This window comes from Symphalangus syndactylus, chromosome 6 (assembly GCF_028878055.3).
Source record: "Symphalangus syndactylus isolate Jambi chromosome 6, NHGRI_mSymSyn1-v2.1_pri, whole genome shotgun sequence".
Taxonomy (NCBI): Eukaryota; Metazoa; Chordata; class Mammalia; order Primates; family Hylobatidae; genus Symphalangus; species Symphalangus syndactylus.
Window position 1 is genome coordinate 95,760,991 of NC_072428.2, and position 14,794 is coordinate 95,775,784.

General features: G+C 46.1%; 1 protein-coding gene across 21 annotated transcripts in view; it reads right to left on the reverse strand.

The window, feature by feature from the left end:
- Positions 1 to 14,794, reverse strand: part of ATXN7L1 (ataxin 7 like 1) — a 267,359-nt gene that overhangs the window by 61,043 nt on the left and 191,522 nt on the right. Inside the window, exon 1 of one of the 21 annotated variants that reach the window (XM_055283578.2) lies at positions 9,678 to 9,764. The exons of 16 other annotated variants lie outside the window; for them this stretch is intronic. Coding sequence is in view for 1 of the 5 variants with exons in the window: in XM_063641579.1 (XP_063497649.1) it covers positions 8,529 to 8,709 (181 nt within the window). In the remaining 4 variants the exon portion in view is untranslated. Of the gene's footprint in view, positions 1 to 8,528; positions 8,722 to 9,312; positions 9,455 to 9,677; positions 9,765 to 14,794 lie in introns of those variants that run through there. 4 more of the 21 variants (XM_063641578.1, XM_063641577.1, XM_063641579.1 and 1 more) reach the window with 4 other exon arrangements.

A 14,794-nucleotide genomic window follows, 5' to 3' on the forward strand; every position in this document is an offset into this window, starting at 1 on the left:
TTTTTTCTTGGTTTCATATTTTATTTTATTTTTTGAGACAGTCTGGCTCTGTTGTCCAGGCTAGAGTCCAGTGGCGTGATCTTGGCTCACTGCAACCTCCATCTCCAGGTTCAAGCAATTCTCCTGCCTCAGCCTCCTGACTAGCTGGGATTACAGGTGCGCACCACCATGCCTGGCTTATTTTTGTATTTTTAGTAGAGACAGGGTTTCACCATGTTAGCCAGGCTGGTTTCAAACTCCCGACCTCAAGTCATCCACCCGCTGGGATTACAGGTGTGAGCCACCATGCCTGGTTTCATATTTTAGATTCAGAAACTTGCCTTAAATTGTCAATTGAAAGAACAAGTTGCAATGAAGGAATATTAATTAAAACCTGAAGGCAGCCCTTTGCCCTTAATATAAGTTTTTTTGGTTGTTTGATGTGTGATTTTGTATTGTAATAAATAGGTGAAAGCAGTATTTCCTACTTGTGAAACTGAATTAAATCAGAAGGGCTCTCACAACCCTTGAGGTATGGGAACAAGCTTGCCCCCTACCAGTGCAGGTAAGAAAGGTCATATAAGAATTTAAAGGCCCAGCGCGGTGGCTCACGCCTGTAATCCCAGCACTTTGGGAGGCCAAGGCGGGTGGATCACCTGAGGCCGGGAGTTTGAGACCAGACAGACCACCAACATGGGGAAACCCTGTCTCTACTAAAAATACAAAATCAGCTGGGCATGGTGGCGCATGCCTGTAATCCCAGCTACTCGGGAGGCTGAGGCAGGGGAATCGCTTAAACCCAGGAGGTGGAGGTTGCAATGAGCCGAGATCACACCATTGCACTCCAGCCTGGGCAACAATGGCGAAACTCCGTCTCAAAAAAAAAAAAAAAAAAAAAAAAATTAAAGTGGAGGGACCAATAGAGTCAGTGGTCAGGGGTTCATTCTGGAGGTGAGCTGTAGCTAAGCTTTTGAAAATGCGTAGAACTGATGTCCCAGGTAGGGCAGAGTGAGTGGATTTTACAAAAAGACCTATTCAATCTTTGTCTCTCTAGTCTATGAAGACCTGCCTGTAGTGGACTTACACAGTTTTGTGTTGGTGAGGAGGCGGGTTAGGTTAGTGATAGAAGAAGGCAGGGTCTTATCTCTTGCAAAAAGATGCTGCTGTGCAGGTGAGGTTTCTCTGAGTGAAGCTCTCCTGCTGTACATTACAATCATTCGGATACAAGCCTTCACCCACTTGAGGCTTAATCTTGTCTTTCTATATTTTGATTAAGGGACTGCCTAAGGTAGATCTCTATAATTATTCTAATTCCATTTGCCCTGCCCAGAAGGAATTTGTAGTACATTATATCCCTCACTCATTGTTAAAATATTTAATACTTAAGCAATTCTAGAGAAAAAGAGCACTTTCCTCTAAATTTTCTTAGTCTTTGTTAATGCATACAGCTTTATTAACAAAACTGCAATCAATGGATATTTTGGACTATTCTTTGTCAACTAACATTCTACATACACATATCAAATTCCCACAAACTTGCTATTTTAAACTGTTAGGTAATATTCAATCATTAACATGGCGCAGATTATTTAGCTACTCTCTTGCTGTCTACCTACTATTTATCTTTAAAAAAAAAACAAAACTGATTTGGCTGGGCATGGTGGCTGACACCTGTAATCCCAGCACTTTGGGAGGCCACGGTAGGTGGATCACAAGGTCAAGAGATCGAGACCATCCGGGCCAACATGGTGAAACCCCGTCTCTACTAAAAATACAAAAATTAGCTGGGCGTGGTGGCGCGTGTCTGTAATCTCAGCTACTCAGGAGGCTGAGGCAGGAGAATTGCTTGAACCCGGGAGGCCGAGGTTGCAGTGAGCCTGGATTACACCACTGCACTCCAGCCTGGCAATAGGGTGAGACTCCGTCTCAAAAAAAAAAAAGATTTATTTAAAAAGTGATTCAGAATTATTTCCTTGAGCTATAATTCCCAAAGTGAAAGGCTGCAGCTTTATAGCTCTTGCTACATATTGCTTTCCAGACCATGTGACAGAAAGACCAAACCAATCTATTGTGCTAATACTGAATATAAGCACCACTCACCTGCTGAAGGGAAAACAGAAAATCACTATCAGAACACCTGTGCAGAATTAAGTATTCAATACATCAATAACAACCTCAGTGAATGATCTTGAACCAGCAACCTCTGCTCTCACCCATTCTGTCCTTTGATCAATAGTAATAATAGTTTAAGATTTTTCAGGTGGGTACAGTGGCTCACGCCTGTAATCCCCGCGCTTTGGGAGGCTGAGGTGGGCAGATTGCTTGAGCTCAGGAGTTCAAAACTAGCTGGGTAACACGGTGAAACCCTGCTTCTACAAAAAAAATTTTAAAAATCTGCCAGGTGTGCGCCTTTAGTCCCAGCTACTTAGGAGGCCGAGGTGGGAGGATCGCTTGAGCCTGGGAGGTCGAGGCTGCAGTGAGCTGAGATTTTTCCACTGCACTCCAGCCTGAGTGACAGAGCGAGACCCTGTCTCCAAAAAAAAAAAAAAAAAAAAAATTTTTTTTTTCTTATGTGCCAGGCACTCTTCTAAACACTTGATTTACCTTATAGCATTTCATTCTTACAATACCTTAAGAGAGGCACGGCCAGGTGTGGTGGCTCACGCTTGTAATTCCAGCACTTTGGGAGGGCCAGGCGGGCGGAACACGAAGTCAGGAGTTCGAGACTAGCCTGACCAACATGGTGAAACCCGGTCTCTACTAAAAATACAGAAATTAGCTGGGTGTGGTGGCAGGCGCTTGTAATCCCAGCTACTCGGAAGGCTGAGGCAGGAGAATCACTTGAACCCGGGAGGCAGAGGCTGCAGTGAGCCGAGATCATGCCACTGCACTCCAGCCTGGGCGACAGAGTGAGACTCCGTCCCCCTGCCCCACCCCAAAAAAAGAAAGGCACTACTAGTTTCTCTTTTCTACAGGTAAGTTTGATTAACAAAGCTGAATCAATGGATATTTTGGACTATTCCTTGTCAACTAACATTATTCTGTATATACGTATCAAATTCCCACATACTTGCCATTTTAAACCGTTAGGTAATATTCAATCATTAATGTGCTGTAGATTATTTAGCTATTCTCTTACTGTCGATCCACTATTTGTCTTTTAAAAAACTGATTTAAAAAGTGATTTAGAATTATTTCCTTGAGGTATAATTCCTGAGGCTCAGAGATACAATGAGTTGCTTAAGGTCACAGAGCTAGAAAACATCAGATCTGGGGATGTTTTCAGAGCCCCTGTCTTAACTCTGGGCTCTACCACCTTGGAATCCTGGAAGATTCTGCTACGGATAGGAGGAGTCTGAAAGAGCCAGCGGGACCTCTCCTTTCCCACTGCCTGTGGGCATTTCAGCAGGGCACCTGACTCCCTTAGGGAGAGGAAGAAACACCTTTTAGGTGTTAGGCAGCTGGCAGGTGCCAGTCAGCAGCTCATACCATTGCCTAAGACCTCAATCACAAAGAGTTGGGGGGCCCCGGTACCAGAGAAATGAAAAGCCAAATTCTTTTACTTTTGTGCATTTCCACCACAGGAAGTCCAGGCCAAGGCCTCAGCAACTGACTGTTTCAAGACCACCTGCTTCCCCACAGCCTCCTTAAACATCCAGGTACAACTCCAGGGGCAGTCCTGGAGATCAGCCAAGCAGGGAGCTTGCAGACACCAGCTGTCAGCATCCCAAAAATCTGATAGGCGCGGGGAGCCCTGGTGTCTCCAGTTTGCTCTCCTCTCTGAAGATAAAATCCATCAGGTCCTCAGGCAATTCCATTTCAGTAAAAATTCAGAGTGCTCCCTTCCCCATACGCTTATTCATAGAGATATTTTCATACTTGCAGCATCAGTGTCCTGTATTTAAAACCTTAGCACAGATGCCTCATGAATGGCTGAGCTGGCCGCAAATACTCAAGGTGGCTCCCTGCACCATTTTTAGAAAGAACTTGTTGAGAATTTTCCAATATGGCTTTTAAGGGACCAACCCCCTCCCAATAGACTTTGAGCACCACAGTCGCTTGTGGCCTGCCATGGTTGTGTAAGCACACTTGGACTTAGGCCAGCACCTGGCTTACTCACTTGACAGCATGGAGTCTCCTTCAGCCCCCACTTTTGAGGGCAGGTGCTTGGCAAGTCATTAGCTGGCTTCTATCTTATCAGTGGGTTCAATCTGCTTTCGTAGATGCTGCCTATAAACACCCTGATTTCCAAGAGACCTTCTTCCAAAAGTAAACTGGAGTTGGAGAGAGAGGCAGGGCTGGCACCTTGGCACTGGGAGCCATGCCAGGAGCCAGGCCAGCTGCACTTACAGCCGCTTGGTGAGGTAACGATTCCCCCCAGCTGTGGAAATGGAGACAGACTGCATTTGAGAAACTTGCCCAAAGTCATAAGACTATTAAGTGGAGGAGCCTGGGCTAGAACCTGAGCCTGTGGTCTCATTTGTCACCATCACAGTTAGATACTAAACTTACTGCCACGGTGTAAGGGGGGATACTGAATCAGCCTTGCTCAGCAGAGGAGGAAATGAAGACACAGGAAAGTCAGGTGATAGGACAGGCTGCGAATGCAGACAGAGCTGTGCCAAGCAGTTCCCGTGCCAGGAGTGCTTGTGAGCTTTTCTGGAGTGCCCGTTCCCTTCTCAGACTGCAGTACCTCTTTAAAAGATGGCAGGGCTGAGGAGCCGAGGAGGCGTTCCTTAAGCACAGGTTATACTAGGTCTTCTTTACCCCTCTTCACCTCCTACCCACCGCTGGGCAACATGAACTATCTTGGGCACTAAGTTCTTTTGACAAATATGAGTGTGGGCCTGTGGTCTACGCTGTTCACACCAACGCCAGCTCAGTTCCTAAATCCCTAGGCTCTGGGATGGTTTCTTGGTCATCTGGTCACCCCATGGACATTAATTCAGTTAGGAGGGAAAGCAGGCTTTCTTGAGTACCTACTATATATCAGGCACTGTGTAAGCTGCTTTTCACTCACCAGCTCATCTACCCAACAACCCTACCATGTGGTATGATACCGTTAGTTGCCTTGTTATAGATGGGGAAATTACTATTATTTTTTTTCTTCTTAGATATCAGATGGGGAAATTAAAGCTTAGCAAGATTGTGAAACAAGACCAAGGTCACGCAGACCTCAGCAGCTGGCAGGAAAGCCCAGGCTTGCCCGGCCCCACAGCCAATGCCCTTTCTACCATGCCACCCTGCCTGGGACGTTCCCTTCCCTCCACACTTTAGAAATGCAACTGGGATGATTCTTACAAGGGCATTTCCCATTCCAGAGCTGCTGTGAAGTCATGTAACTTAGGATCCTTTTTAACTTCTCCCCTGTGGTGGCATTCCCCCTTCCTCCTCCTCTTCTATTTGTCATTTATACTAAGGTGAAAATTTCTGGCATCACCACTGTTGGGCAGGATCTGGGGAATCCCAGGGGCTTTCCAGGGCCCTGAAATACTTCCATCAGCCCCCCAGCGATGCCCTCACAAGACACCTAGCCTAGCTAAAAGGAAAAGCCACAGAAATAGAATCTGTGGGGAGACAAGCACATGTACACCTTGCCAGCGGTACTTTCAAGGGATTACATTTTTCTGGAGAGCAACCTGGTGATAATAACAGGAACTAAAAAGCATCCATAGCCTTTCATCTGGTAATCTGGTAATGTTAGTCTGGAAAATAGGCCTGCAGGAAATATCCCAAAAGGAAAAAAAAAGTTCAAAGATATTCTCAGCACCGTTTACTACAGTTAAAAAAAAAATACTACAAACAACCTGAATAATCCATAATAAAGCAATTGGTAGGAGACAGGTAAGAGAGTTATCTCAACCTAAGAAAATGTATGCAAAATAGTACACTCACATTCACAAGGAAATTCAAAATGGCACAAATAGTATTTACAGACTAATCATTACTTAAAGAAAAATATTTGAGGCTGGGTGCGGTGGCTCACTCCTGTAATCCCAGCACTTTGGGAGGCCGAGGTGGGCAGATCACTTGAGGTCAGGAGTTTGAGACCAGCCTGGCCAACATGGTGAAACCCCGTGTCTACTAAAAATACAGAAAAATTAGCCAGGTGTGGTGGTGCATGCCTGTAATCCCCACTACTGGGGAGGTTGAGGTGGGAGGATTGCTTGAACCTGGGAGGCAGAGGTTGCAGTCACCTGAGATCACGCCACTGCACTCTAGCCTGGTGACAGAACGAGACCTCATCTCAAAAAAAAAAAAAAAAAGAAAAAAAAGAAAAAAAAAAGAAAAGCACTTGATAAATACATGATGATGAGGAAAAAAGAGAATGATATAAGATGCATTGCTTAATAGGCTCTGTCTTTGTTAAAGCTGTTTAAGTTCATCCAAGAAGATAAAAACAGAAAACAACAACAACAAAACACTAACATATCCTTAAGCAGAAAACGCGGAGAAGAGAAAGTAGGTGCAAATACAAACACAGGAAGGAGACAAAAATATGGGTTAAAATGAAACCTATTTCATTCATTCACTCTTTTTTTTCTTAGCATTTCCTTGGCACCTACCATGTGCCAGACACTGGGCTATGAGCCCTGGGTTATTACAGTGATGATACAATAGGTTGCTGTCACTGCTAGACCTTTGTCATCAGAGGGCTTCCTGTGGTCAGGGGACAGCACTCTCCAGATCCTGGCTCACTGCCACAGTTGTCACTCTGAGTGGAGGAGAATGGACGTGGCCCTCAGAAGGCAAGCTGCTGCCCAAAGGACCTGAGTCTGCCGGACTCCACCTGGAGCCAGAGCCACGATCCTCTTCATAACACGAGGCCTTTTATGGCTCTGTCTGCTCCCCACTGTCTGGGCCCAGTGGTAGCAGAGGGGTTGACAAGGACTCCACATGTATGGCACTGAACTTCTCCATCAGAGTAGCCCCCTCCAAAATCACACATACACACCGCACAAGTCACATGCGTTTAAACACAGGAGTCACCACAGCTTTGGTGAAAACTGGGGGCTACCAGCTTGCAGATAAGCTGTTGAATTCTACCTTAGGATGACACAGCTGATATCACCCCCAGAGCACTGATGGGACACGTATGGCAGACAGCTGGACCTGGGCACAGGGGAGCCACAGACCCTAGGATCTTGGGGAGAAGATCCACGAGCTGGGATTCCCAATGTTTAAAATACCTGATAGAATGGCTAGGCACGGTGGCTCACACCTGTAATCCCGGCACTTTGGGAGGCTGAGGCGGGTGGACCACTTGAGGTCAGGAGTTCAAGACCAGCCTGGCCCACATGGGAAAACTCTGTCTGTACTAAAAATACAAAAATTAGCCAGGTGTGGTGGCATGTGTCTGTAATCCCAGCTACTTGGGAGGCCGAGGCAGGAGAATCGCTTGAACCTGGGAGGTGGAGGTAGCAATGAACCGAGATTGCGACATTACACTCCAGCCTGAGCGACAGAGTGAGACTCTATCTCAAAAAAAAAAACAAAAAAACCCCAAAAAACAAACCTGCACATGTACCCCTTGAATCTAAACGCTGAAATTTTAAAATAAATAAATAAAAATACCTGAACAGCTGGACCGAATCTTCCCAACGCTGTCTTGAAGCAGCATCAGTGGCCTTTGCCCTGGTGCCTTGAGCTAAGGCCTCATGGCTTGCCAGGCCCCGTGGAGGGAGGATCCTGGCTGCAGGAGGCAGAGCAGGTGCCAGGCTGCACTTCCACATCAGAGAACACACAGTGCAGCAGCCATTTCTTAACTTTTGGACAGCAGGGCCAGGGGACCCCAAATCTGTGATTTTTTAAAAGGTCCTGAGGTGATTTTCATGCTCCATGAGCTTTGGGGGTCACTGGAAATGCGGACCAAACACTGCTGTCTTTGGAATCAGAAAGATCTGGGCTCAAATCCCAGCTCTGTCACTCATTAGCTCTGGGACTTGGGGAAATAACTTAACCCCCTGAGCTCCAGTCTCCTTACCTGTAAAATGGGGACAGTAATACCCACATCATGGAGTTAGAACAGGACAGGTGCTCGAGCACACTGAGTCCCTTATCTTAGCGCACATCACACGCTGTAATTACTGGCTTACTGGTCTAAGTGTCCTGTGCCTGGACACACCTGGAGGGCAGGTGTCCTGTTTACTCTTTTATCTCCAGCGTTTAGCACAGGGTTTGCCCTCAAGAGCACTTACTCTATTCACTGTGGAATAAATGGGTGTTGGGAGGATTGATAACATGTGGAAGGTGGCTACCACAGTGCCAACTCATGGGAAGTGCTTAACATAAGTTCCCCTGATACATGACAATGTCCATTAAAAACACACACACAGGTAGTAGCTTTCCTCAGTAGGCAGTTCTCAGCCTTATCCCTGCCCCTGAATTAAATTATTCCACTTACAAGAATCCTATGGGAGCACACTGTTTAAAGACCACAGACTGATAAGAGAGGCCACCACTGCTTTATTTCTATCTGTACCAGTGTCTACTTTCAACAGCACAGGGCCATGGTCTCTTACAAGAGAAGGTGAAAAGTCTCCACTCACTGCTAAGCTCATGGTGTCGCTCAGAGCCACTCACCCCACAGACTGTCGTGGTCCCACAGCAGCCACTAATAACGGAACCATTTCTGTTCTCCTTGGAGTGGCAGTTGGCAGCGGCAAACAGGAAGTTGTCTTGAAGTAGGGTGTGGTTATGCCCTGTCAACATATGCGTACAGAGACACATACTTTTTTTTTTTTTTTTTTTTTTTTCCTTTCTGGCCCCCTTCTCTCTCCCTTCTTTAGAAGCAAAAGGTCTGAGTTATTTTGGTGAAAACAAACTTTTTACATGATTTAAGATCAACCATCACTACCACACAAACAAAAACCCAGGACAGAAAGGGGCCTAAAACACAGCAAAGGGTCTATTTTCCTGCCACCAGTCACTCACTTGTGGCATTTAGTTAGGAACTGACTGTGTGTGTGAATGGGTGTGCTTTTTCCCCTTTATTTCTCTGGGCACACAGGAAACAGACCCCTAGCTAGAAACCAGCCAGACATGCTGCCCAGCATCCTGGTGAGCCTGTCAGTCCACCTGTGGGCCAGTCGTCTGCGTTGATTCAGGGCCTGCAGTGTGCATGCACTGGACAAGGACCATCGTGGACAGGAAAGAAGGAAAAAACCAGGGCGCTAGTTTCAAGCAATTTGTACAGTTTAAATAGAAAGGACCCTGAACATGTCTTAACACAAAGTACAAATAAAAACAACAAAGAAACACAATGGCTGAGTAGATAAGTGCACTGAGTAGATAATACACGGACATAAACGTGGGGCGGTGGGGTTGACACACCGGGAAGGTTCGTTGCAGCTGGCTTCCCGGTGCTCTGAAAGGTGTGCTAGAAAATTTTCCACTCCACTCCTTCTCAGGCCGGAGGCTGGTGCCTCCAGAAGGGCTGTTCAAAATAGACTGGTCCCCAACCCAGCCTCCTACTCCTGACCTCTTTCTGAGGCAGCTACTCTCCCCGCTCCCCGCCTCAACCCTGTCTCGGCTCCAGCTCCAGCCCACAGACCGAGAGCACTGTCTATGCTAACACTCATCTTGCTAAATGGCTCATGGGCTGCCAGCATGATCTGCCTGCCAGGATCTCTGTTCCGTGACCTGCGCCCAGCCCCACGCCATCCTGTGTGGCCCTCGTGCCCTGCGCTCACACTTACACATCCCAGGGAGGCTGCCTTGCCGTTCGGATAAGGAGGCTGAGCCAGTGACACGCTGGGCAACGCGACTCGTGGTAGTAGATGTTTCCTGGCTCCTGGATGAGGGCCCTGGCCAGTCAGAACGCACCACTTCCCCTTTAAGAGAGCACGCCCAGACGAGATTAGGGAAAGGCAGAAAGAAAAGCCCGGAACAGTCAGGGTTGTATCCTGAATTTGGCAGATGAACTTGGGTATTCCTGAACCGCACACACAAGGTGTGGTCGGAGGCAGCAGGCTCCTCTGAGGAGTATCAGAGTCGGCGCTGTGTGTGCAGGGCTGGGCCTTCCCGCAGCCCCAGAGCTGCTGTCTGTCTGGCCTGGGTGCCGGGTCCCCAGGCAGACTGAAGACACCTCAGGCCTTCCCACTCCCCCTTCACTCAGGGCCTGTCCATATTGATAGGCAGAGTCCACTTCATTACCTAGCACTATGCCTTAGAGAGAGTAGAGAGGTCATTATAATGATTGGAAAATACTTTTGTGGGTTGTTGGAACTATTGATTTAAGCAGGGAGATTTCATTCATTCTGGATATTTAGAAAGTTTAGTCCCTGATCTTGGCCAAGGACAGTAGATTTGGAGGGGGGAGAATGCCTACCAAAACAATGGTTCACAAAGGCCACACGTTATATGAAATATCCAGAATAGGTAAAACCATAGAGACAGAAAGCAGACTTGTGATTGTCAGGGGCAGGCTGGGAAAAGAAGGCGGGGGGAGTGACTGCTTAATGGGCACAGGGTCTTCTTTAGGGGTGATGGTTGCACAACATTGTGAATGTACTCAATACCACTGAATTGTACATTTTAAAATGGTTAATTTTCTGTGATGCAAATTTCACCTCAATTAAAAAAAAACAGTGGCAAAGTATGTTTTATGCATCTTTATCCTCTACTACGTGGCATCCAACATTTCTTTGTAAAACCTGGTTATTACCTGATGAATATTAAATCAACCTTAGCTAAGGGGTACATGCCTTTTATTAAAAAAAAAAATTAAACCTTTAAGATACAAAAGTTTTCCAAGACTCAGAAGTATGACTTTCCTAGAGAATTTTGGACTGTGGGGAGACAGCACTCCCTCACGTCATGCTCACATGTTTCCTCTCATCACACACAAGCTAGGCAGAGCCTACTAGGCATTAGAGAGATTAGAGAGGGCATTATAAAGACTGCCTACGTAAGATGGTCTCCTGTGGGGACCATCCCTTCAGCCACTTGAAAACATAACCAAAGCCAGAGACAGTGAGTCCCCCGTGGGAGAATTATTCAGGGAGAACATGACTGGACTTCTGGGTTCTTGGCTTCCTTTTCCCCTCTTGTGGAGAGAGTTTCTTCCCAGAATTGAGGAGAATTCATGAGTTTCAGATTGAGAGGGACTTGTGCTGGCTGGCAAAGCAGAACTAGTTTCCACAGTTCCATTTGTTTGGAATGTAGTAGGGGGGTGTCGAGGGGATATAAACTGACCACCCATCTGACCAGCCCTCGTTTTCAGTCATTTGCAGCTTTGGCTGGAGATTGTCTGTTCCCAAGAGTTAGGCTGTGGGCGTTGTTCCCTGATCCCAGGCTAGCAGGTCAAGGGCCCCTAGGCACATTCCCCTCACCCAGGGGACTGTGGAGTAGAGGCCTGCTGGATGTTGCAATGCTTAGAAGAAACACAGATGAAAGGGCAGGCCCGAGGCCTCGGAACCTGAGTCTTTCCAGAGACAAACGTGAGTTGCTTTCCTAGTATCTCTGCAAAGAGTTCCAGGATGACCTGGAGGACAGAGATGGGAACAGCTGCTCTTGGGCCAGCTCTCCCAGAGCAATCTGGACCTTCTAGAGCATTGGCCCCTGCCTCTTGCAGCCCTGCTCTCCCTCATCATCTCAGGTGCTCGTGTAGGCTCTTGGTAGCCTTACACCTGAGGTAGCCTAAGTTCTCAGCAAACATGTGGCTTAGGATAATAAAATGCAATATTTACTCTAGGTTCTGAAGAGCAGCAAGTTTAGAACCGTAACTCTAAATACAAAAACAGGCAGGCTCAATCTAATTTAAAATTGGGCAAAGGGCTGGGAGCGGTTGCTCACACCTGTAATCCCAACACTTTGGGAGGCTGAGGCGGGTGGATCACAAGGTCAGGAGTTCGAGACCAGCCTGGCCAATACGTTGAAACCCCGTCTCTACTAAAAATACAAACATTAGCTGGGTGTGGTGGTGCCCACTAATGACGCCAGTCACCAGTCATTAGGGAAATGCAGATCGAAATCACAGTGAGGTATCATTTCATACCCACTGGGATGGCTGTTAACAAAAAATGAAAATAACAAGTCTTGGTGAGGATGTGGGGAAGTTGGATCCCTCGTGCACTGTTGGTGGGAATGTAAAATGGTACAGCCACTATGAAGAAGAGTATGGCGGTTCCTCAAAGAATTAAAAATAGAGTCAGCACATGATCACACGATCTAGCAATATCACTTCTGGATATATATGCAAAATAATTGGTATCTCAAATGTGGGTATACCCACATTCATAGCAGTATTACTCACAATAGCCAAAAGGTGGAAGCAACCTCAAGTGTCTATCAATGAATAAATAGAGAATCCTATAATGGAATGTGATTCAGCCATAAAAAGGAAATTCTGACACATGCTACAACCTGGACAAACTTAGGGGACACTATGCTAAGTGAAATAATCCAGTCACAAAAAGACAAATAATGTATGATTCCACTTATATGAGGTACTCGAGATAGTCAAATTCATAGACAGAATGGTGGTTGTCAGGGATTGCAAGGGAGGAGGAATGGGGAGTTATTGTTCAATGGGTATAGAGTTTCAGTTTTGCAAGATAAAGAGTTCAGGAGAGGGCTGGAGAGGGCTGGGCGTAGTGGCTCACACCTGTAATCCCAGCATTTTGATAGGGCGAGGCAGGAGGATGCTTTGAGTTCAGGAGATTGAGACCAGCCTGAGTAACATGGCAAAACCCTTTCTCTACAAAAAATACAAAAATTAGCTGGGCGTGGTGGTGTGCACCTGTAGTCCCAGCTACTGGGGAGGCTTAGGTGGAAAGATGGCTTGAACCCAGGAGGCGGAGGTTGCAGTAAGCCAAGATCACTGCACTCCAGCCTGGGTGACAGAGCTAGACCCTGTCTCAAAACAAAAGCAAAAAACAAAGAGTTTAGGAGAGGATGGTGGTGATGGTTGCATAACAATGTGAAGATACTTAATGCCACAGAACTGTACGTTAAAAATTAAGGTGGGTAAATTTCATGTTAAGCATATTTCACCACAATTAATTTTTTAATAAAAAAGTTAAATATAGAATTACTGTATGGACCAAAATTCCACTCCTAGGTATATATCCAAAGGAATTGAAAACAGATACTCACACAAATCCATGTCCACAAATGTTCATAGCTGCTCTATTCATAAGAGCCAAAAAATTGGAAACAACCCAAACGCCCATCCATGGATGAGTGGATAAACAAAAATTGTGCTACATACATACAATAAAAGAATACTCAGCCATAAAAAGGAATGAAGCATGATGCACGCTACAATACAAATGAGTCTCAAAAACATGATGGTAAATGAAAGAAGCCAGACACAAAAGGTCGTATATATGTATAGTATAATACCATTTAAATGAAATGTCCAGAATAGGTAAATCCACAGATACGAAAAGCAGATTGGTGATTAGCAGGGGCTGTATGTGGTGGGGGAGGGGGAATAACTGCTTAATGGGTATGAGGTTTTATTTTGGAGTGTGATGAAACATTTTGGAACTAGATAGAAGTGGTGGTTGCACAACACTGCCAATGTACTAAATGCCACTGAATTGTTCAGTTTAAAACAGTTAGCTTTATGTTTTGTGAATTTCATCCAAATTTTAAAAAAGCCTGCAGAAAGTAAGAGCAAGGATAATCTACAGCAGAACAATTAGTTTCAAGATAACTGAGTTACCTTTAAAACCCTTTCTGAAATCACTTAAAGGAGGTAATTTTTAAATTACGGTAATTAAGGCAGCCAGCAGGATACAGCAAACAGGCAGTCTAAGACAGCAGTTCCCAAATGCTAATGCTACCAATTTGGGTCCACAAAGAAGTGTTACTTTGTCTTAAACAATGTGATACGTAAACACACACATGCATATACATGCACATGTACATACAGATTTTTCTGAGTTTAATGTCCTCCCTACGTTTCTGTGTTAGGATCTCCTTTACGTATTGATAATGAAGATAGATTGGTTGTGGTGCTTTGTTACTCTTTAGGGGGTGCTGTTTTGGTTTTAGTGCCCTAACTTCATAAAATAAAGAAAACCTGAATTCAGGGCCAGGCACAGCGGGTCACGCCTGTAACCCCAGAACTTTGGGAGGCCGGGGTGGCAGATCACTTAAGGTCAGGATTTCAAGACCCACCTGGCCAACATGGTGACCCTACCTTGTCTCTACTAAAAATACAAAAATTAGCCGAGCACGGTGGTGCACACTTGTAATCCCAGATACTCAGGAGGCTGAGGCAGAATCGCTTGAATCGGGAGGTGGAGGTTGTAGTGAGCTGAGATTGTACCACTGCACTCCAGCCTGGATGACAGAGTGAGACTCCGTCTCAAAACAAACAAAAAAACCCCTCTGAATTCAAACAACTACCACCACCACTACCAATGCCGCCACACACAAACACACGCACATGCACACACACGAACACAGGCTCCACTAGCTATTTACAAATGGGACACTGAGGCACAGCTCTTCCTTTTGCCAACCTGATCATTCATCCCTGATACAGCCGCCATTTCCATAAAGGAATCATCATTCTCCCATGGACTCAGGTCTTAGACCTTGAAGTGGGGACTAACAGACTCTCAACAGGCAAGAAAAACCCCACAGGTAACCATTCTCTGCAGGCCCCCTTCTCCAGGAGTGCAGTCGCTCATCCACACTCCTGCCCAGGGGCTGCCAGGCATGGCTTCACTGCAGGCTCCATCTAGGGTGGTGCATCAGGCAAGCATGTGCCAGATAAGCGGTGAGCCAGGTAAGTGGTGTGCCAGTCTAGTGGCACCTCCCGAGTTCAGTCCCGACTGTTGGAGAGTATTCCTTTATG